The sequence below is a fragment of the Falco biarmicus genome, chromosome 1 (assembly GCF_023638135.1).
Source record: "Falco biarmicus isolate bFalBia1 chromosome 1, bFalBia1.pri, whole genome shotgun sequence".
In the NCBI taxonomy this organism is placed as follows: Eukaryota; Metazoa; Chordata; class Aves; order Falconiformes; family Falconidae; genus Falco; species Falco biarmicus.
The window spans coordinates 1,574,591-1,595,979 of NC_079288.1; the positions used below are offsets into that span (position 1 = coordinate 1,574,591).

The 21,389-nt window shown below is 63.6% G+C and overlaps 1 protein-coding gene across 1 annotated transcript in view; it reads left to right on the top strand.

Moving 5' to 3' along the window:
* SDK2 (sidekick cell adhesion molecule 2) overlaps nucleotides 1–19,614 on the top strand; it is a 51,152-nt gene extending 31,538 nt beyond the window's left edge. Inside the window, exons 5-46 of the mRNA XM_056326578.1 lie at nucleotides 36–169; nucleotides 1,236–1,347; nucleotides 1,509–1,699; nucleotides 1,876–1,959; nucleotides 2,031–2,225; nucleotides 2,422–2,538; nucleotides 2,743–2,910; nucleotides 3,195–3,297; nucleotides 3,557–3,733; nucleotides 3,820–3,956; nucleotides 4,163–4,310; nucleotides 4,381–4,521; nucleotides 4,615–4,796; nucleotides 5,084–5,199; nucleotides 5,887–6,082; nucleotides 6,332–6,430; nucleotides 6,559–6,750; nucleotides 6,840–6,961; nucleotides 7,031–7,140; nucleotides 7,230–7,380; nucleotides 7,525–7,762; nucleotides 7,847–7,962; nucleotides 8,201–8,390; nucleotides 8,605–8,703; nucleotides 9,038–9,232; nucleotides 9,321–9,522; nucleotides 9,746–9,849; nucleotides 9,954–10,024; nucleotides 10,136–10,271; nucleotides 10,960–11,016; nucleotides 11,258–11,359; nucleotides 11,559–11,674; nucleotides 13,054–13,240; nucleotides 13,733–13,870; nucleotides 13,950–14,111; nucleotides 14,251–14,376; nucleotides 14,594–14,597; nucleotides 15,219–15,379; nucleotides 15,724–15,864; nucleotides 16,523–16,661; nucleotides 16,992–17,118; nucleotides 18,236–19,614. Of these exons, the coding sequence (XP_056182553.1) occupies nucleotides 36–169; nucleotides 1,236–1,347; nucleotides 1,509–1,699; nucleotides 1,876–1,959; nucleotides 2,031–2,225; nucleotides 2,422–2,538; nucleotides 2,743–2,910; nucleotides 3,195–3,297; nucleotides 3,557–3,733; nucleotides 3,820–3,956; nucleotides 4,163–4,310; nucleotides 4,381–4,521; nucleotides 4,615–4,796; nucleotides 5,084–5,199; nucleotides 5,887–6,082; nucleotides 6,332–6,430; nucleotides 6,559–6,750; nucleotides 6,840–6,961; nucleotides 7,031–7,140; nucleotides 7,230–7,380; nucleotides 7,525–7,762; nucleotides 7,847–7,962; nucleotides 8,201–8,390; nucleotides 8,605–8,703; nucleotides 9,038–9,232; nucleotides 9,321–9,522; nucleotides 9,746–9,849; nucleotides 9,954–10,024; nucleotides 10,136–10,271; nucleotides 10,960–11,016; nucleotides 11,258–11,359; nucleotides 11,559–11,674; nucleotides 13,054–13,240; nucleotides 13,733–13,870; nucleotides 13,950–14,111; nucleotides 14,251–14,376; nucleotides 14,594–14,597; nucleotides 15,219–15,379; nucleotides 15,724–15,864; nucleotides 16,523–16,661; nucleotides 16,992–17,118; nucleotides 18,236–18,589 (6,040 nt within the window). The 3' untranslated portion in view covers nucleotides 18,590–19,614. The remainder of the gene's footprint in view (nucleotides 1–35; nucleotides 170–1,235; nucleotides 1,348–1,508; nucleotides 1,700–1,875; nucleotides 1,960–2,030; nucleotides 2,226–2,421; nucleotides 2,539–2,742; nucleotides 2,911–3,194; nucleotides 3,298–3,556; nucleotides 3,734–3,819; nucleotides 3,957–4,162; nucleotides 4,311–4,380; nucleotides 4,522–4,614; nucleotides 4,797–5,083; nucleotides 5,200–5,886; nucleotides 6,083–6,331; nucleotides 6,431–6,558; nucleotides 6,751–6,839; nucleotides 6,962–7,030; nucleotides 7,141–7,229; nucleotides 7,381–7,524; nucleotides 7,763–7,846; nucleotides 7,963–8,200; nucleotides 8,391–8,604; nucleotides 8,704–9,037; nucleotides 9,233–9,320; nucleotides 9,523–9,745; nucleotides 9,850–9,953; nucleotides 10,025–10,135; nucleotides 10,272–10,959; nucleotides 11,017–11,257; nucleotides 11,360–11,558; nucleotides 11,675–13,053; nucleotides 13,241–13,732; nucleotides 13,871–13,949; nucleotides 14,112–14,250; nucleotides 14,377–14,593; nucleotides 14,598–15,218; nucleotides 15,380–15,723; nucleotides 15,865–16,522; nucleotides 16,662–16,991; nucleotides 17,119–18,235) is intronic.
* Nucleotides 19,615–21,389: the final 1,775 nt, after the last annotated feature.

Below are 21,389 nucleotides of genomic sequence, written 5' to 3' on the forward strand. Positions count from 1 at the left end.
CATCCCCATCTCATGCCACCCACTCGTCCCCACAGAGCCATCACGCTGGAGAACACCCTCGTTATCCTCTCCACGGTGGCCCCGGACGCAGGGCGTTACTACGTGCAGGCGGTGAATGACAAGAACGGGGACAACAAGACGAGCCAGCCCATCACGCTGACCGTGGCCAGTGAGTGCGGGGGGCACTGCCCCCTGGTCCCACTCCCCCTGCGCTGCCTGGCTCACCCCCAAGTTTAATTTGCAGTAAATCTCTTCAGAGGCTCCGGCTTCTGCTGACTTAACAGTTCAGCTGCCTCAAAATTTATTTAGGCACTTCGGGCTGTGTTGCAGGCGCTAATTGTATCACGGGCAGAGCCTCCCGCTCCATCCCTGCTGCCGGGGCTGGATCCGGCCGTGCCCCGGGACCAGTCTGCGGGATGGGATGGTGCGATGGAGCCCCACCGGGAGCAGCTTTGCGGCAGGACACCCTGCCCCACTCCTGCCCACGTTCCCCTCCCAGCCCATGTTGCTCCAGATCAGCCCCTGCCTGGGGGACACCCCTGTGGCCCCTCCATCCCTCCAGTCCCCTGGGACCCTGCAGGACCTGGCCGAGGGTCCCCTGGCCCCTGTTCAGGTGGTGACAGCCCATCTCAGAGAAGCTGCCCCAAAGTGGCATCAGTCCTGTGGGTACTCTTATCCCATCTCCCCTCCCGCTGCTCCGTGGAGGGGTTTATCCCTTTCTGCAGAGGGCTCTGCCTGTCCCCCTTCCCCTCCTGCCCCATTAATCTGTTTTTCTGTACCTCAGCGTCCTGGTGCGCAATAAACAACCTGGAGCCCATGTTTATGGATTCAGCTATATCAGCAGCTTTCAAGCTGATCGCATTTTTACAGCGCCTACATGAGGGTTTTTTATTGTTGCAATCATTTTGCTTTATATACTCCCCTTCTCCCTCCTCCCGGCCAGCCGGTGCTGCCGTGCAGGCTGGGGGCCAGGCTGGTCCTGTGGGCTCCCGCAGGAGGAGGGGACTTAGGGAGAGCTATGAAGGCACCCTGATGCCAAGGTGATGGGCTGGACGTGCCCTTCCTACCCATGGGAGAGCAGAATCCATGGACCTTTGGTCCCTGCCACCTTTGTCACCTCCATGTCAGGCAGGGCAGGCACAAGGCTTTGGGTGCCTGTCAGCCTCGCTGGGAGCTGGGGTACCCGGGGGTGAACAGGGGGTGCTGATGTCTGTCCCTCTGGCCTCCTCCCCCAGATGTGGGTGGCCCGGCTGATCCCATCGCACCTACCATCATTGTCCCACCCAGGAACACCAGTGTGGTGGCCGGGACCTCAGAGGTGACTATGGAGTGCGTGGCCAATGCCAGGTGAGTAGCAGGATGGGGATGGGGGATCTCCCCATTGGCATCACCCAGCCCTAGGGCTGGATGTCCTCAGGTCCCTTCCCACCACGATTCCGGGATGGAGGGAGGTGTGGGGGCTCTATGGGGGCTGGGGTTGCCTCTTGACATGCTCCTGGGCTCCCCAGGCCACTGATCAAGCTGCACATCATCTGGAAGAAGGATGGGGTGCCCCTCTCCAGCGGCATCAGTGACTACAGCCGCCGGCTCACCATCCTCAACCCCGTGCTGAGTGACAGCGGCTACTACGAGTGCGAGGCTGTGCTCCGCAGCAGCAGCGTGCCCGCCGTGGCTGAGGGCGCCTACCTCTCTGTCCTGGGTGAGGACCTGGCTGCAGGCAGCCCAAACCATGTGTGCAGTGAGCTGGGGCAGCCTCAGCCCTGGGGCTGAGGTGGGAAATGACAGGCAGGCGTCACTGGGGGTGTTTGGACAGTGGGGCCAGAGGACCACGGCTCCAACGCAAGCCCCTGCCCATTGCTGTGCTTCCCTTTGCAGAGCCACCACAGTTCATCAAGGAGCCGGAGAGGCACATCACAGCCGAGATGGAGAGGGTGGTGGCCATCCCCTGCCAAGCCAAAGGTGAGCTGCTCCCCAGCTGCCCTCCCCGTGCTGCCACAGCCCTATGCCTGACATGGCCCTGGGCTTTGCAGGCGTGCCCCCCCCCGAGATGGCCTGGTACAAGGATGCTGCCCTCATCCACCTGGAGAAGCTGTCCCGCTTCCAGCTCCTGGCAGATGGCAGCCTGCAGATCAGTGGGCTGGTCCCCGACGACACCGGCATGTTCCAGTGCTTCGCCCGCAATGCGGCTGGCGAGGTGCAGACCACCACGTACCTGGCCGTGACCAGTAGGTGCCAGCCCCCGCCCGCCCTGGAGCCCGGGATGTGCCTGGGACCCCCTGGCTGGGCTCCACAGGGGGCTTGGGGACCCCAGGAAACCCTCCTGTGGGCATGGGACCCCCCCCATGCCCTGGGAATGGGTCAGTTCCGGGCTGGGCACTGGGAAGGGCTTCAGGGGAGGCTGTGCATCTCTCTGCCCCACAGGCATCGCACCCAACATCACCAGGGGTCCTCAGGACAGCACGGTGATTGATGGCATGTCTGTAATCCTCAACTGCGAGACCTCGGGGGCTCCACGCCCGGCCATCACGTGGCAGAAAGGTATAAAGGGACTGGGGGCACTGGGGGGTGGGCAAGCCTGCCCTCCAAGCATTGTCCCTGCCCTGCCCATCCCTGCCTGCCCACACGGCCCCAGGGCTTGTGGCTCTTTGAGCTCCATGGCCCACCAGGCTCATGGCCACCAGTCTTGGCCGATGGCCGATGGCTGGGGTGGTGGGAGCTGATGTGGTTCCCCGTGTCACCCAGGGGAGCGGATCCTGGCCAGCGGCTCGGTGCAGCTGCCGCGTTTCACCTTGCTGGAGTCGGGCAGCCTGCTCATCAGCCCTGCGCACCTCGCTGACGCCGGCACCTACACGTGCCTGGCCACCAACTCCCGTGGCGTGGATGAAGCATCTGCCGACCTGGTTGTCTGGGGTAAGGCACCCGCCAGAATGCCAGTGTCACCCAGCTCTGTGGCAGCTGGGCTCTGTCTGCCACCTTGCCGGGCGCATGGTGCAGGGTGGACCCTGCCCAGCTCCGTGGGTGGCTGGGTGCTGCCTCCCACCATGCGTGGTGTGCGATGGAGCTCTCTGGGGGTGCCAAATGGGCTTTGGCGTGTGGCTGGTTGGTTTGTGTGGGTGCGAACCGGGGCTGGCCTTGCCGATGCCACCCCCACAGCCCTCCGGGCAGTGCTGGTGGCTCATTCTGCCCCCCTGCAGCAAGGACACGTATCACCGACCCGCCGCAGGACCAGAGTGTCATCAAAGGGACCAAGGCTGTCATGAGCTGTGGGGTCACCCACGACCCCAGTGTGGATGTCAGGTGCGTGCTACGGGGCTGGGAGGCTCGGGGGGTGCAGGCACCCCCAGGCTGCTTGCCTGCTGTCACCGCTGCCTGCCTGCCTGCCTGGGGAGGAGCGGGCAGGGGGGTGGCTCCATCCCCAGCCCTGTGCTGGTGGTCCTGCAGTGCCACCTGGTGCCCCGTGCGCGGGGAGCCCGGCGCGCTGGTGGGACCCCGGTCCCCTCTTCTTGTGGGGAGCTTCAGGGTGCTTCAGGGCTCAGGTCTGTGCCCCCCTGCACAGGTACATCTGGGAGAAGGATGGGGCACCGCTGAGCCCGGAGAGCGGCCCAAGGGTGCGCCTGGACAAGATGGGCAGCCTCCACATCTCCCAGACCTGGTCGGGTGACATCGGCACCTACACCTGCAAGGTGGTCTCAGCCGGGGGCAACGATTCACGCAGTGCCCACCTCCGTGTCCGGTGAGACACCCCTTCATCCCTGCCGGCACCCCATGCCGGGGCTGTGCTCCCTCCCTAACTGCCCCCTCCCTAACCCCCGTGTCCAGGCAGCTCCCCCACGCCCCTGAGAGCCCCGTGGCCACCCTCAGCCCCCTGGAGAAACGGGCCATCAACCTTACCTGGGCCAAGCCCTTCGACGGCAACAGCCCCCTGCTCCGCTACATTGTGGAGGTCTCCGAGAACAGTAAGAGGCTGCTCCCACCTCCCCGGCCCCGCTGGTCCTGGCGAGGCTGGCACTGGGCAAAGTCCAGTCTCCAGCATCACCCCAGGGCAGTGCACAAGGGGATGCTGCGGGGAGTTTGGGGACACCGGGGCTCATTAGCTGGACAGGGGACCCCAGCACCCTGCAGGTCAGCTCTTCCACCCCACTTCCCCCCTCTCCCCATGCAGATGCGCCCTGGACTGTGCTGCTGGCCAGTGTGGACCCCGAGTCAACAACGGTGGCGGTGCAGGGCTTGGTCCCTGCTCGGTCCTACCAGTTCCGCCTCTGCGCCGTGAACGACGTGGGCAGGGGGCAGTTCAGCAAGGACACGGAGAGGTGAGCTGCAGCCAGGGGTCCTGGGGGAGCCGGCGGCCCTGGGTGCTCACTCCTGCCTTGTCCCTCACAGGGTGTCCCTGCCCGAGGAGCCCCCCTCCGCACCCCCTCAGAATGTCATCGCCAGCGGCCGCACCAACCAGTCCATCATGATCCAGTGGCAGCCGCCCCCCGAGAGCCACCAGAACGGTGTCCTCAAGGGTTACATCATCCGGTAGGCACGGGTGGGGGAACACAGGCATCCCATTCCCAGCATCCCAGGGCACTGGTGGGGACACTGGCAGCTCTGACAGCAGCTGGTCCCCAGATACTGCCTGGCTGGGCTGCCTGTGGGCTATCAGTTCAAGAACATCACCAATGCTGACGTCAACAACCTACTCCTGGAGGACCTCATCATCTGGACCAACTATGAGATCGAGGTGGCGGCATACAACAGCGCTGGCCTGGGGGTGTATAGCATGAAGGTGACCGAGTGGACTCTGCAGGGAGGTAGGCAGGGACAGGGGCTTGGTGTTCACCACAGTGGTGACAGGCTGTGCCATGGGGATGATGGGGATGGGTGGCAGGAGGATGGGTGTGAGGATCCTAGGAGGACTGGGACCTGCTGGGGAGGGGTGATCAGGGGCTGCAGAGCCAGGGGCATCTTGGGGCACCATCCTGGGTGCCTGGGGTGCTCCCCGCTGTGGGTGCCTATGCTCCTGGGGTGCTGGTACCTAGCTGATGAAGGCGACCCTATGGAGCTGGAGTTGCTGCAAGCCATCCCTTCATCCCGGCAGTCCCCACGGTGCCTCCGGGGAACGTGCAGACTGAGGCCACCAACTCCACCACCATCCGCTTCACCTGGAACCCCCCCAGCCCCCAGTTCATCAACGGCATCAACCAGGGGTACAAGGTAAGGGGTGATTGCCATGGGTCTCCCCAAAAACAGGGCAGCCAGGGCTGGGGAAACTCGTCGGCCAGCCTCCACAAATTGGCTTGACTCCTCCTCCCAGCCTGACTGTTAAAATAATATTTACTGAGATTTAACACTTGCATGGGTTTGGAGTCTTCCATGCTCTGTAATTAATTCCAAATTGCAATTAATTAGAATTTACATTAATGAAATTGAATTAAAACATTAAACTTGTTTCTTAATCCACTCAAAAGAAGTTCGGGAATTTAATTGCCGCTGAATGAGATAACCAGAGCAAGTAGGATATTTAACATTCTTATTAAATGCCACTTAGTATTTTTGATTAGTATTTTTAGGGCCTAATTAGTATTTAATTAAGTTGCTATAGGCTATCTTGCACAATACCAATTAAATGCCCAAACATCCCTCCTAAATGTGGGTGAGTGGGCGATTACGCGTCGTTATCAATGGGAGTTAATCACAAAGCGCACACTCCGTATCGGCTCTTACGGGTAAACATGCATGGTTAAAGGCATCAAGTGTTCCCTGCACTGTTAATTGATATTTAATCAACTCTGAATAAATAAGAGGAGGCTGGAGGTGCCTGGAGGATGGTGTTTGTAGTACTGATGCGGGTGGTGGGGACGCTGGTACCAGCATCCTTGTCCCAGCTCCTTCTTCCCGCAGCTCATCGCCTGGGAGCCGGAGCACGAGGAGGAGGCGGCGGTGGTGACAGTGCGGCCCAACTTCCAGGACAGCATCCACGTGGGCTACGTGGCGGGGCTGCGGAAATTCACCGAGTACTTCACCTCGGTGCTGTGCTTCACCACACCGGGGGACGGCCCGCGCAGCCCCCCCCAGCTGGTGCGCACCCACGAGGATGGTACGGGGAGGCTCTGCGTTCCCGCGGGATGCCCCCTGCCCATGTGCGGCTCCTGGGGAGGGTGGGAGCAGCCCCGAGATGGGGGACTTGGGTCCCACTGGTGCTGCCGGTGGGGATGTGGAATGGTGGTGCTGCCAGTCCCTGGGGAGCCCCCTCCACGCTCGCTCCTTGCAGGGGTCCCGTGGGTGTCGAGGGCTCCTGCCCTTGGGCGCGTGGCTGCGTGCTGAGCCCCTGGGTGTCTTTGGGCAGTGCCTGGTCCCGTGGGACATCTCAGCTTCAGTGACATCCTGGACACGTCCCTGAAGGTCAGCTGGCAGGAACCACTGGAGAAGAACGGCATCCTGACAGGTAAGGGAGGACTGGTGGGTACCCAGCTCCCACATCAGCCCCCTTCCTGCCCTGCAGCATCTCCCCCAGCCCCACTCAGCTCCCCAGGGTGGGGGATGAGGGGGGCTGACAACGTGGAGTGCTTTCAGGCTACCGGATCTCCTGGGAGGAGTACAACCGCACCAACACACGGGTCACCCATTACCTGCCCAATGTCACCCTGGAGTACCGCGTCACCGGCCTCACCGCCCTCACCACCTACACCATCGAGGTGGCTGCCATGACCTCCAAGGGCCAGGGCCAGGTCTCCTCCTCCACCATCTCCTCGGGGGTGCCACCAGGTGAGCGCGGCAGCACAGGGATGCTGCCAGGCTGCCGGTGGTGCTGGGGGTGAGTGGCCGGTGCCTCCCATCCTCCTCTCTCCCTGCAGAGCTCCCCGGTGCCCCCACCAACCTGGGCATCTCCAACATTGGACCCCGCTCTGTCACCCTCCAGTTTCACCCGGGCTACGATGGCAAAACCTCCATCTCCCGCTGGCAGGTGGAGGCACAGGTATGGGGTGGCTCCAGGGGGTGGTGAGGGGGTGCCAGGGGAGCAGCTCACCCCACTCCCGTCCCACAGGTGGGCCAGAGCGGCGAGGCCGAAGAGTGGGGGCTCATCCACCAGCTGGCTAACGAGCCCGATGCCCGCTCCATGGAGGTGCCCAACCTGAAGCCCTTCACCTACTACAGGCGAGTGGCCGGGACGGTGCTGTGCCATCCTCCCCGGGGGACTGGAGCCCTCTCACCCCCCATGGTGACTCCCCAATTTCCTCTCTCAGTTTCCGCATGCGGCAGGTGAACATCGTGGGCACCAGCCCCCCTAGCCTGCCCTCCCGGAGGATCCAGACCCTGCAGGCCCCCCCGGACATGGCACCTGCTAACGTCACCCTGAGGACAGCCAGCGAGACCAGCCTGTGGCTGCGCTGGATGGTGAGGCGGGGGACACCATGATGCGGGGGTGTCTGTGTCTCTGGGTGCAGGGCCGGTGGAGGGGTGATGACCTGAAGGGGGATGGAGCTGGGTGGCTGCAGGACATCAGGAGTGATGGTGTCTGTTTCTGTGGGCTGGGGCCAGCCCCTCCTGGAGCAGGAGTACAACGGGAACCCCGACTCAGTGGGCTACAGGATCCGCTACGTGCGCTCAGACGGGCGAGGGCAGGCAGCGGTGCACGTCATCCATGACCGTGTGGAGCGGGAGTACACCATCGAGGACCTGGAGGAGTGGACTGAGTACCGGGTGCAGGTCCAAGCCTTCAATGCCATCGGCTCGGGGCCCTGGAGCCACTCGGTGGTGGGACGCACCCGGGAGTCAGGTACCGCTGCCCACCCTGCAGTGCCGGGCACCCACCCCCGCTGGATCTGGCCACTGACACTCCTCCCCTCACCGCCCCCTCCAGTGCCCTCCTCTGGCCCCAGCAACGTGTCAGCACTGGCCACCTCCTCCAGCAGCATGCTGGTCCGATGGAGCGACATCCCTGAGGCAGACTGCAATGGCCTCATCCTGGGCTACAAGGTGAGCTCCTACCACAGCCCTGGTGCTGTGGCTCTGCCTGCCAGCAGCCCTGCATCATGGCAGCATCGTGCAAACCTGGGAAGCATGGCTTTCCCGGGGAGGAATCGCCCTGCAGGCTGCCAGGTCCCTTGTTGTGCCACATCCAAGAGATGGTGCCCATCTGGTGCTGGCCTTTGCCACAGTGCTCCGTCCTGGGGCTGTGGCCCTGCCCGGCCATGTCACACGGGGTCTCTTGCAGGTGATGTACAAGGAGAAGGACTCGGATGTGCGTGCCCGGTTCTGGCTGGTGGAGGGCAATGCCTCCCGCAGTGCCCAGATGACCGGGCTGGGTAAATACACGCTGTACGAGATCCGTGTGCTGGCCTTCACCAGGATCGGTGACGGCGTGCCCAGCCGGCCTCCCATACTCGAGCGGACACTGGATGACGGTGGGTAACAGCTCCTGGATGGGCAGAGAGACCTGAGTGGGCTGGAGGTCCCCTGGGTGCCTAAGGCCATCCCATCCCATCCCATCCCAGGTCACTGGGGCAATCCCTCTCCCCCCTGACCAGGACACCCAGGGCTCCCATTCCTGTGGGATGGGAACTGGTGCTTTGCGTGCACTTGTGCACTCCCTGGTGAACCCATCTCTCCTCCCTCCAGTGCCCGGCCCCCCCGTGGGGATCCTCTTCCCCGAAGTGAGGACCACCTTGGTGCGGCTCATCTGGCAGCCGCCCGCAGCACCCAATGGCATCATCCTGGGTATGTGGGGAGCCATCCTGATTGTGCCATGCCAGGATGCTCTGCAGAGGGGTGCAGAGGTCCCATGGGACCACAGACCCACACAGGGAGGCAGATACCAGCTCCCTGAGATCCCCTGAGCATTGTGGTGCCCGTTGCCCCCAGGGCTGGGGTCTCCCCACTCAGCAGGCTGCGTTGGGTCCCTGGCTGTGTGTGAGCTCCCAGTGCAGGGAGCCAAAACCCCCTTGTTGCTGGCCCCGTGCGTGGGCAGGGATGGAGGAGGAAGGCATGCATAGGGGGAGCCCAAGACGGTGTCCCCTCTGCCAGCCCCACCGTGCCACTCCCTTCCCCGCAGCGTACCAGGTCACCCACCGCCTCAACACCACCACGGTCAATGCAGCCGCTGTGGAGGTGCTGGAGCCCAGCGCCCGGCAGTACACAGCCACCGGCCTCCAGCCCGAGGCCACCTACCTCTTCCGCATCGCGGCACAGACCCGCAAGGGCTGGGGCGAGGCGGCCGAAGCCCTCGTGGTGACTACAGAGAAGAGAGGTAACGGGGTGGGGGGTCCAGCCCGTGGCAGGGGGCTGTGCATGCCCGTGGCGTGCCTGCAGCGATCCCAGCCCCTCGCCTCTCCCAGACCGCCCGCAGCCCCCCGGGAAGCCGCTGGCGCAGCAGGAGGAGGTACGAGCCCGCAGCGTGCTGCTCTCCTGGGAGCCGGGCAGCGACGGGCTCTCCCCCGTCCGCTACTACACTGTGCAGACCCGCGAGCTGCCCGACGGCAAGTGGGCACTACACTCCGCCTCTGTCAGCCGCAACACCACCGCCTTCGTCGTGGACCGGTGAGGCACGGGCCGGCCCCGAGCCATGCTGTGGGGTGATGGGGGGCCAGGGAGGTGATGGGCTCTGCTTTTGGGCAGTTGCCCCGTGCCTCAGTTTCCCCATCCGATGAGGAGTGCTTGCACCAGCGTTGGGAAGACTGGCCAGCGTGCCCTGTGGGAGGGAGGGTGGCTCATGCACTCACCTGGGGCTTCACTGTCCCCATGCTGCTCTGCTCCCGTGCAGGCTGAAGCCCTTCACCTCCTACAAGTTCCGCGTGAAGGCGACGAATGACATCGGGGACAGCGAGTACAGTGAGGAGTCGGAGTCGCTCACCACCCTGCAGGCGGGTCAGCGCAGGCTGCACCAGGGACAGAGGGTGTCTCCCATGGCCTGGGCATCCTCCAGTGCCCAGGGCATCTCTGGAGCCTCACCACCTGCTTCTCCCCCACAGCCCCCGAGGAAGCCCCCACCATCCTCTCCGTCACCCCACACACCACCACATCAGTGCTCATCCGCTGGCAGGTAACTGTCCCCTCTGCCTTGCGTGGTGGCACCAAGGTGTGCCAGGGACAGCCATCTCGGGGTGTCAGGGAGCCTGGGTCAGAGCAGCCCCTCACTGTCCTCCCCACGCAGCCCCCGGCCGAGGACAAGATCAATGGGATCCTGCTGGGTTTCCGTCTCCGCTATCGTGAGCTGGTGTACGACAGCCTGCGCGGCTTCACCCTGCGCAGCATCGGCAGCCCTGGCACCACGTGGGCCGAGCTCACCCGTGAGTGCTTGTGGCCCTGCCACGCCTGGGGACATGTGGCTGGGCAGGTGACGCAGTGGTGGTGGGTGGAAGATGGGGCACGGCAGCATCCTGTGCTCCATGTCCTCTCCTGGGTACCAGCCTGGAGCTGGTCAGGCTGTGCTCCATGGAGCTGCCACCAGCCCCCTCGTGCCACCAGGTCTGTGGTCCCTAGCATGCTCGTCTGTGATGTCCCCCTGTGCTCAGCCCCTGTGTCCCTGTAGCGCGGGTGTCCACGTGTCTGCACCTAACATGGGTGTCTGCGTGACATCCCGCTGTGTGTGTCCAGGTGCACTGCTGTCCTCAGGCCCCAAAGGGAACAGGGTCACATCACTCTGGGGGCAGCAGGGACATGCGTGACAAGTGCAGACCCCAAGACAGGACCTTGCCATGTCCACTGCTCTCAGCTGCGGTTGGACCCTTGAGGAAACCCTCATGCCCAGACCCAGATTGTGCCATTCAGGGGATGGAGCTGGAGGATGGAAAGGCTCCTCAGTGCTGTGACAGCCCCGTTGGCCTCTGGGGGTGACAGGCTCCTTGCAGGGGACCCCTGGCCCACACTGGGGTGGGCAGGCATGCTGGGGTGGGTACCTGGTGGCGGGACCCCACCGGTGCCATGCTGCATGCGGGACTAACCAGCTGCCTGCTCTCCCTGCCCCATGCCGCCCAGCCATCTACGCCGTGCACAACCTCAGCGAGGTCTCCCTCACCCAGTACGAGCTGGACAGTAAGTCACCGCTCCCCCACCCGTGTCCTCGCTGCCACCCCCTGTGCGTCCTTCCCTCCGCCTGCCTGTGCTGTGGGGTGAACCGGGCTGAGCTGAATGCCCCGGGACACCTCTGCCCACCTGCTCCTGTTGCTCCTTGGGGACACCCCCATCCTCCCCAGCAAAGGGGGCTCTGCCAGGACCCCCACCCCTCTGCCTGCAGGGAGGGGCCCGCTCACCCCTTCTCCCCCTTCCCCCGCAGACCTGAGCAAGCACCGACGCTACGAGATCCGCATGAGCGTGTACAACGCTGTGGGCGAGGGCCCCCCCAGCCCCCCTCAGGAGGTCTTTGTGGGTGAAGCGGGTGAGTCTTCTGGCATGGCCTTGCCTTGCGAGGGGCTGCCGGCAGCTGGGAGCTGTGGGGAGGGGGCTCTGCTGCCCTGGTACCCCCAGCTCGTGCCAAGGCGAGGCAGTGCATCCAATGCATCAAGGGAGGGGGGGGGGGGGCTTTCCCCTCCCTGGTCTCAGCTGGGCTGTGACACTTGTCCCCTCCTTTGGCACAGTGCCAACTGGTGCGCCACAGAACGTGGCGGTACAGGCAGCCACAGCCACCCAGCTGGATGTCACCTGGGAACCGCCACCCACCGAGAGCCAGAACGGGGACATACAGGGCTACAAGGTACCTGCACCCTGTCACCTGGGAGCTGGCAGGGAGCAGGGGCTGAGGGACACTGGGTGTGCTGGGAAGGTGCTGGGTTCCTGGGGGGGCACATGGTGCCCTGGGGAGGTGCTGAGTGTCATTGGAGGTTGCTGTGTCCCCTGGGACACGCTGTGTGTGGTGTCGGATCTGGAGAGATGCTGGGTGCCCTGCGGAGGTGTAGGGTGTCGCTTTGGGGTGCTGGGTGCCCTGGGAGATGCTATACATGTCGTTGGGGAAGGAATTCTGGGGACGTGCCGGGTGTCCCAGCCCGGTGCCGAGCGGCCGCGGGACGGCAGGTGGCGCCGTCGGCCCTGGGATGGAGCCGGGATGGAGCCGGGATGCAGCCGGGGGCAGCAGGGATGGAGCCGGGATGCAGCCGGGGGCAGCAGGGATGGAGCCGGGATGGAGCCGGGATGGAGCCAGGGGCAACAGGGATGGAGCCGGGATGGAGCCGGGGGCAGCAGGGATGGAGCCGGGATGCAGCCGGGGGCAGCAGGGATGGAGCCGGGATGGAGCCGGGGGGCAGCAGGGATGGAGCCAGGATGGAGCCGGGGGGCAGCAGGGATGGAGCCGGGATGGAGCCGGGGGGCAGCAGGAATGGAGCCGGCATGGAGCCGGGATGCAGCCGGGGGCAGCAGGGATGGAGCCAGGATGGAGCCGGGGGCAGCAGGGATGGAGCCGGGATGGAGCCGGGATGGAGCCGGGGGGCAGCAGGGATGGAGCCAGGGTGCTGCCACGTGCTGCAGAGATGGAGCCAGGATGCTGCCAGGATGGAGCTAGGATGGAACTGGGATGGAGTCGGGGTGCTGTCAGGGTGCATCTGGGGGTGCTGCCAGGATGGAGCCAGAGTGCAGCTGGGGTGCCAGGATCGAGCCGGGGTGTTGCAGGGATGGAGCTGGGGTGCTGCCAGGATGGAGCCAGGGTGCAGCTGGGGTGCACCCAAGGTGGTGCTCGGATGGAGCTGGCGTACATCCAGGGTGCTGCCGGGCTGCCCATCCCCATGCTCTAGGCACCTCCTTGACCACATCCGTGGTGGTTCCTCCTGCTTGGCTCTGTCCTTTGAGAATTAGGCACAGCTCAAGGGTCATCTGAGCGTGCTTGCTCTGCAGTGCAGCGATGCTGAGCCCTGAGCCTACTGCGAGCGGGGGTCATGTCTGATGACCAGCACAGTCTGGAGCCATCCTGGAGGAGAGGCAGTTCCTTTCCCTCTGACATGCCCCCAGCCACGCTGGGACAGGGGCTTAGGAGCCCAGGCAGAGCTGCACGGGCTGTTTGAGCAAAGCAAAGGACCTGGGGAAGGCAAGGTGTGCTGGATCCATGCATCACCCAGGTCTCCGTGCTCCCTCCTCCTCCTGCAGATCCACTTCTGGGAGGCCCAGCGCCAGAACGAGAGCGCACGGGTGAAGACACTTTTCATGCCTGAGAATGGGGTGAAGCTGAAGAATCTGACGGGGTACACCTCCTACTGGGTCAGCGTCGCCGCCTTCAACGCCGCAGGAGACGGGCCCCGCAGCACCCCCATCAAGGGGCGGACGCAGCAGGCAGGTGGGGCCCGTGGCATGGCTCCCCCCAGCCCTTTGCTCAGCACCCTCCTGCCCCTGGGCTGCACAGGGAAGTCTTTCCATGGGTCCAGCTCTGGTGATGTCTGGCTGATGCCCCTTCATCCCAGCTGCACCATGGCTCCTGCTGCTGCAGTCCCAAGCAGAGAGCAGCCCTGGGCTCACTCCGGAGGGTTTGTGGGTTGGGGGCACGTGGAGATGAAGGTCTTGCCTGAGACTTGAGAAGGATGAAGGTCTCGGGAGAAGAGACAAGGAGAAGGAGGCTCTTTCCCTGAGCCCTGTGTGGGGTCTTTGAGCCTGGCAGGGTCTTTGCTGCGGTGGGGATGGGGGCACAGGCAGGTGGCACCAGGGTGGTGTGAGATGGTGATGGCAAGTACCCCGGCCCTGTTAGGGAGGAGGCAGGGAGAGGGGCTGGCTTGGTGCTGGGGGTGTCCCCTGGGAGCACTGAGCTGTCCCCGGCCGCTCTGCTCCCTCGCAGCTCCCAGTGCCCCCGGCTCCATCCGGTTCAGCGAGCTGACCACCACCTCGGTGAATGTGTCCTGGGAGCCACCACCGCTGCCCAACGGCATCCTCGAGGGCTACAGGCTGGTCTATGAGCCCTGCATGCCCGTGGACGGTGAGGACATGGCTGGGACATGAGGGGAAGCTGGGGGGGGGGCTCTGGGGAGGACCCAGCTCAGCCTCCATCCCTGCAGGTGTCAGTAAGATTGTGACAGTGGACGTGAAGGGCAACAGCCCACTGTGGATGAAGGTGAAGGACCTGGCAGAGGGTGTGACATACCGGTTCCGGATCCGGGCCAAAACCTTCGCCTACGGGCCGAACGTTGAGGCAAACATCACCACGGGGCCTGGGGAAGGTAGGGGGGACATGTGGGATGCTGTGCTGGGGGCAAGGGAGGAGATGCAGTGGGGACAGTTCCCACAGTACCACTGGGGCCGGCATGGCCACGTGCCAGCTTGTGCCCCCGCGCCACAAGCTCCACTCTGGGTCCCCAGGTGCCCCTGGCCCACCTGGTGAGCCCTTCATCTCCCGCTACGGCTCAGCTATCACCATCCACTGGTCAAGCGGGGACCCCGGCCAAGGGCCCATCACCAGATACGTTATCGAAGCCCGTCCTTCAGGTACTGCAGCTCCTCTCTGCTTTCCACCCCCACCCCCATACCAGTGGTGTCTTGGATTCAGGAAAAAGGGAAACTGAGGCAGGGAGTGCTGATCTCACCCAGGCCACCTGACAGGCTTGGGGATTAGGACCCGGGTGCCCGGGGTGTTGGCCATATGTTGGTCCATGAGGACCATGCTGCCGAGCAGGTGTTGACTGGGAGTGATGGAACGGGGCAGATGAGCTGCGGAGCAGTACTCATTGGTGCTGTTGCTTTCGTAGGCATGGAAATTGTGATGCTCCCCCAGCCGGGCAAGGGGGAGCCGAGGGGCACCAAGGTTATCCCAAAACAGGAGGGCCCTGCTCCTGTGCAGGCAGGGCTGGCAGCCGGGACTCCCCATCCCCGCGGCAGGGAGCCAGCAGGCATGGCCCCGCTCTCTCCTGCAGCCCCAAGTTAATGATTTCTCCTGCCACAGAGACCGCAGCTCAGACAACCCAATCAATCGCTAACAGGGGGTGGGTACCACTCCCCGTGTCGTGTCGGGGAGCAGCACCCAGGAGGGAAACCCCTCACTCCCGTGAGCCCGTGGGGCTGCCAGGGGTGCTCTGGGGCTGTGGTGGCAGCAGGTCTCCAGGGAGGTGCCTTGCCCTTGGCCAGGGCAGGTGATCAATCAGGCATGTGCATCACTGGGGCTTTTTAATGATGCTGCAGTGAGCGAGCTCAGTGCCTGCCGGGGCTGGAAGGGGAGGGCGGGCAGCGGGCAGAGGGCAGGTGCTCCTGGGTGGGGGGGATCAGCCTCTCGCCCAGGGGGGCCCCACAGAGCCAGTCGCCCTCTCCCAGGCTCCCCCTCTCTTCCAGATGAGGGGACTCTGGGATATCCTCATCAAAGACATCCCCAAGGAAGTGACCTCCTACACCTTCAGCATGGACATCCTGAAGCAGGGGGTCAGCTATGACTTCCGTGTCATCGCTGTGAATGACTATGGCTATGGGACCCCCAGCACGCCTTCTCCCTCCGTGTCAGGTAGCCAGTGGGGGCAGCACGTGGGTGTCTCTGGGGGGATGCTGGTACCCCTGTGCTGGAGGGAGAGTCCCAGTGCTGCTCTGTCCTTGTGGCCACCACTGAAACCCATCTCCCCAACCCTGCCTGGCTCCTACAGAGCCCCACATCCTGCTGCCAGCAGCATCTGCCAGCACTCCCCTTGCAAAGCCCCCTGTCACACACACCCCTTTAACCCACTCCTTCACATGGATCCAGGTCTCACAAAGTTCCCCATGGCAACCCCATGCCTTGCAGCCGGGGCTCCCCATCCATACCGGTTTGCCCTGCATGCTTGTCCCCCTCTGATCCTCCCTGCTGTGCCCCAGCCCAGAAAGCCAACCCGTTCTACGAGGAGTGGTGGTTCCTGGTGGTCATCGCCCTGGTAGGGCTCATCTTCATTCTCCTGCTTGTCTTCGTGCTCATCATCCGTGGGCAGAGCAAGAAGTATGCCAAGAAGTCAGACTCAGGTGAGCACTGGGGATGTAGTGGGTGGTGATGGGACCCTCTGAGGTGCCAGCCAGGGGGTGCAGAGTCCTGACCCCGTAGCAGCCTCTCTGGGGCCTCCCTGCCTGCCTTTGGGGTCTGAGTAGGGTGGTGGGAGCCTGCCTCGGGGCATGGCTCCTCCATGGACCCAGTGACATCTGATAGAGATGCTGTGGGCTTCCCAGAGAGCACTGGGAGCTAAAGATTAAATAAGTGATTTGTCCCCACTGTCAGCTGCAGAGGCAGGACAGCCTGGGGGGCTCAGCAGAGGTCATTGGGATTAGTCAAACACAGCTCTGTTTTCTTAGCTGTATCAAGGGCTCAAATTGTGGGGAAAATCCAGACCTCCTCATTAAGCAAACAGAGCCGCTGAGCCGGGAGCCAGAGGCGATGGGGCAGGTCAGGGTGCGAGCCAAGGCAGGCAGGCTCGGCACGGCTGGCGGTGCTGGGCGCGGGGCTGATGCGTGGCTGCTGCTCCGGGACTGGCACCTCGTGGCCGTCCCCAGGCTGTGGTCTCTCTAATGCGGAGCCAGCACAACCCTCCCTGGGTCATTCCCCAGCCCCCCTGTGCAGAGTCCCAGGCCCCCCCTGACTGTGCTGCCTGGGGAGGGTCTGGGGGAGGCTCAGCATCCCGTCCCCCAGGGAACAGCTCCAAGGCGACCGCTCTGAGCCACGGTGAGATGGTGAGCCTGGATGAGGGCAGCTTCCCCGCCCTGGAGCTCAACAACCGGCGCCTCTCTGTCAAGAACTCCTTCTGCCGGAAAAATGGCATCTACACCCGGTAAGGACCTGCCGCTGCAGCCCGTTCCCTGGGCAGGGGGGAGCTTTTAAAGTCATTATGCCCATCCCTCCATCATGCAATCACTATGGGATGGGCACAGAGCTGGGGAGGGCTGGCACCCCAACGGGATGACCCTGTTCTGCCCGGTGCCCCCCCAGCCTGAAAAGCTGGGAATGCCTGAGAGCCCATGGACCACAGGCAGGGTCCTTAGGGGGAGCTTGGCACAGCATATGGGTGGTCCCAGAGCCTGCCCAGGGGGTCAGCTGGGCTCGTCCCCACATGGCACAGCCCCGAGGGGGGATCTGCGCTGAGCACCTGCCTCTCCCCAAGGTCCCCGCCGCGGCCCAGCCCTGGCAGCCTCCACTACTCGGACGAGGATGTGACCAAGTACAACGACCTGATCCCCGCCGAGAGCAGCAGCCTGACAGAGAAGCCCTCCGAGGTCTCCGACTCTCAGGTGACCACCCGGGGCTGCACGTGGGGATGGGGACCTGGGGCAGGGGCAACAAGGGCAGGATGGAAGATGCTGGGAGTCCTCCCTGAGCATCGGCCCTGCTGTCTGCCCACCACAATGCAGGTCCTGGTGCACATTTGGGAAAAGCAATGCTGATCCTGCTCTCCTACCCCATCCTGCTTTTTAGGCAGCAGCATTCCCCATGGCTTCACGGCACAGAGCTGGAGTAAAGCTGGCACAGCCCACAGCCCATGCACTGGGGGGATGTGGCACTGCGGGGGGGAACCCAGGGCTGCTGGGGACAGCGGACAGGAGGGCAGCAGGGTTGGGGACTGTCCTGCTGTGCCTGGTCGCTGGTGGCAACGGCCACAGCTCTGCCAACCCTGCAAAATGGCACCTTTGTCTCCTCCCGGAGAAAGGGGCAGCTGTGGCCGGGCAGGAGCGCGGCCACGGGCAGCTCCCCAGGCAGGCAGCCTCCAGCGAGGCCACAGGAGCATCACCCCCAGGACCGACACTGGGCAGCATCTGAAAAGACCGAGGCTGAAGCCCAGGGAAAGGTCCTGGGGGTCTCCGTGGCTGTCCCCGAGCAGGAGGGGGACCAGCCCCAGGGGGCCCCCCTGTCGCTGCCTGCATCGGCTGTTTCTTTTGCCTTCTGTGGCAGATGCCGGCTCTGCTCCCTCTTGCCGGAGCGGGGCTTGAGTGGCTTTTGAGGAGCTGTGAAGAGCGGCGGGAGCTGGCACTGGTGCGGTGCAGCTTCCCCACCGCCCTCAATGGGCCCTTTGTGCAGGGCCAGGGGAAGCTGAATCCAATTACCGCCAAGGGGGAGGCAGGGCTGCCAGCACCCGCCTCCCAAAAACATCCTCCCCGCCAGCCTGGGGGTCTCACAGCCTCGGGGATCCCCCCTCCGAGGGGCCCCAGGACCCTGCAACCCTTTTCTATGAGGTTTTGTTTTGTAAGAGGCAGAAACACCCCAGTGGTGCTGCAGCCGTCCCAGCCCCCGATGTCTTTTGGGATGTGCTCGCCAGCATCCCCCAAAGAGCGCTGGGAAAGCTCACCCTCTTTTGGGGGCTGGTGGGTGATGCCCCCCACCCCAGGCTCACTCCCCTACCTTGTTCTATAGGGCAGTGACAGCGAGTACGAGGTGGACCCCGGCCACCAGAAAACCCACTCCTTTGTCAACCACTACATCAGCGATCCCACCTACTACAACTCGTGGCGGCGGCAGCAGAAGGGCATCTCACGGGCGCAGGCGTACAGCTACACTGAAAGCGACTCAGGGGAGCCTGACCACGCACCCCTCTCCAACAGCACCTCCACGCAGCAAGGCAGCCTCTTCCGCCCCAAAGCCAGCAGGACTCCCACCCCCCAGACACCCGGCAACCCCCCCAGCCAGCCCGGTACCCTCTACCGCCCACCCAGCAGCCTGGCCCCTGGCTCCAGAGCCCCCATCGCTGGATTTTCTTCTTTCGTTTGATATTTAAACAGAAGCAAAAACAAACAGGAGGAAAAAATTAGAAAAAAATAAAAAAGAAAAAAGAAAACCCCCAAGAAATTAAGGAAAAATTAAAAATCGGCAAGGGGGAGAAGAGGAGGAGGAAGAAAGAGGTGGAGAGGCCGAAGGGCCCCAGGCATGGCAGTGGTGCCATGGTGGGCAGCGGCCCCAGGTTCAGGCTCGGTGCTGCAGCGGGTGCTTTGCTTCCTCGGCAGAGCCGGAACAGAACGCCGAGCGCCTTCCCTGGGGCTGGGGAGCAAAACCCAGCTCCTCTTCTTGGCCAAAGCTTTCTGTGCTACGGAGCCCTTGGCTGAGCTGGGGCAGGAGGACTCGGCGTGCCAGCAGGATTGCAGGGACTTTGCCCTTGGCACCTGCTGGGCTGGGCGCAGGGGGTCTTGCCATGCCAAACCCCAGCCCCTTTGTTTGCAGCTCCCCTGGGACATGGAACAAGTGGTGACACGGAGACCCCAGCTGCAGAGAGGAAGAGGAGCTCTGCTGATCTTAAAACCTCTGGACATGAAACCCCCACCCTGGACCCCCCAGCCTCTGCGAGAAGAGGGCACCCACTGTGCTAGGAACCCAGGGGACAATTAATTCTTATCCTCGTTTGTGCCTGGCCCAGCACAGCCCCCCTAGGAGAAGCCAGGACTGGAACGCCAGGAGAGCCGACCAGGGTGCACATGGTGCTGATGTCCCCCCCCCCCAGTTTTGCACCCTGGGGCTGTGCAGGGGCACGGGTGAGGGCTCAGAGGGGGCGATGCAGTGACTGTAGCCACCCCTCTGCGTTTCTCGTGGTTTGGGGATTTTTTAAATGGGGTTTTGTGCAGAGGCCTGGGACCATAACGGGCATGCAGGGGTGGCAATGCCTGGGGAGGGGGGTCTGTGGCTGGGGGCATTTTGGTGGTCTCTGCATAGCAAAACCCCTGCAGTGCCTACCGGTGAGCCAGGCACCAGCCCGGTGGGGCCGCGGCACCCGGGCTGAACCGAGGGAGATGCCAATAAACAGCCTGAGGATCAGCACGTCTCACCTCTCTGTCACCGTGCTGTGGCAAGAAGGGGCCAGCGGGATGTGTCCGCTTGTCCAGTTGCCCCGGCAGGGCTTTTGCCAGCCCTACGGCACTGGGGAAGGAGCCAGGCAGAGGGTGCCAGAGGCTGCAGTGCCAGGATCGGGCCCAGAATGCAGTAGGGAGTGGCAATGGCTGTATCCCTGCATGTTTCCAGCCCAGTGGGGTCTGGAGCTAGAGGGAAAGGGGACCACGGGGTGGGACAGGGAAGGAGGGAGGTGACCCCATCGCCAGCAGCAGCCCTGTGTCACTGGCAGTGGGGATTTCTCCTGGAGTGGTTTGCAGCCACCCTCGCTGCCTGCTCTGCCCTTCAGGCCTGTCAGGAAAATCCAGGTGATGTGCTTGGGTTTCATCGCCCAGCACCCCTCCGGCAGCAAACAGCGCGGATCTGGAGCCAAAGGCTGGGGAAGGCTCAGCCTGCCAGCAGCACCAGCAAGGCACCGGCACCTCCGTCCTTGGCCGAGGGCTGTTCCCTCGCTGGGGGCTACCAGGACCAGGGGCTGTGGGGTCTGCACAGCCCCTCGCTGCAGGGCAGGGGCTCGGAGTTTCTTGCAGGCATATACTTGGACCCTCACCCCGGCATGGGCATGGGCTGGGGCTGCCAGAGGGAGCATTTCACAGGCGCTGGTTTGGGGACTGGTTGGAGCTGGGGGGTGTGACCCCATGCTGCAGCCCCCTTTGCCCATCCTATGGGATGGGGAGAAATGGGGGACGCTGCAGTGGCATTGCTGCCGAGCTGCAGCCATTGGCAGAAGCACTGTCCCCACCTCGGCACATCGCTGCGGCCCCGGAGCAGCGGGGAGCAGAGGGCATTTCTGCCAGTAACTTATCTGACCTACTTGGGAGCTGGCACTGAAGGGAGCGCAGCACCCAGGGGTGCCCGTCTCATCCCTGGGCAGCAAGGCGAGCCTGATGACCCACTCAGGTGGAGACATTTGTATGGGGGCAAAAAAGGGTGTGTGTTTGGCAGGACAAATCTTGCCTCTTGTTTGTAGATCAGCTCCAGCCCCAGGCACCCTTGCTTGTGCAAGAGAGACCTTCCTCCCACTGGGGCTGGGACATGGAGCTGCCAGAGACACGGGGCAGAGCAGGTCTGGGGAGTTGAGCAATACAGGTGAGCTCTTTGTGCAAGGGACACTCCCTGTGCAAGGGATGCTCATTGTGCGAGGGACATTCTCCATGCAAGGGACGCTCATTGTGCGAGGGATGCTCGTTGTGTGAGGGACATTCCCTGTGCGAGAGATGCTCCCAGTGTGAGGGATGCCCCTTGTGCAAAGGATGTTCCCTGTACAAGAGATGCTCCTTGTGCAAGGGATGCTCCCCTCCCACATAGGACATGTGCCAGCCCAAACGACCCAGGAGCACCGCTGCTGCCCCTGGACCAGTCCATCACTGCAGGGACAATGGGATGTGGGTCCTGGGAGGTGCCTGCATCAGTCTGTGTGTGCTCCCTGGCATGGTGGTGTGCCACAGCCCTGGCAGCCAGGGCACAGCAGAGCCCAGGCCCCTCTTGCCTGCCCTGGCCCAGCTCATCCCTGGCCACCATTTGAAGCCAGAGGGTGCAGCAACATCGGCAGCAGGTTTGGAGCTGGTGCTGTGCTGGGAGGTGAAGGTGGCCGGCGTGCCTGGGGCCCTGTGGCAGCAATGGTGGTGAAGCCAGGACTAGCCCTTTCTACTCGTGGTTTCCCACAACTGAAGGATGCAGCACCCAAGGAAGT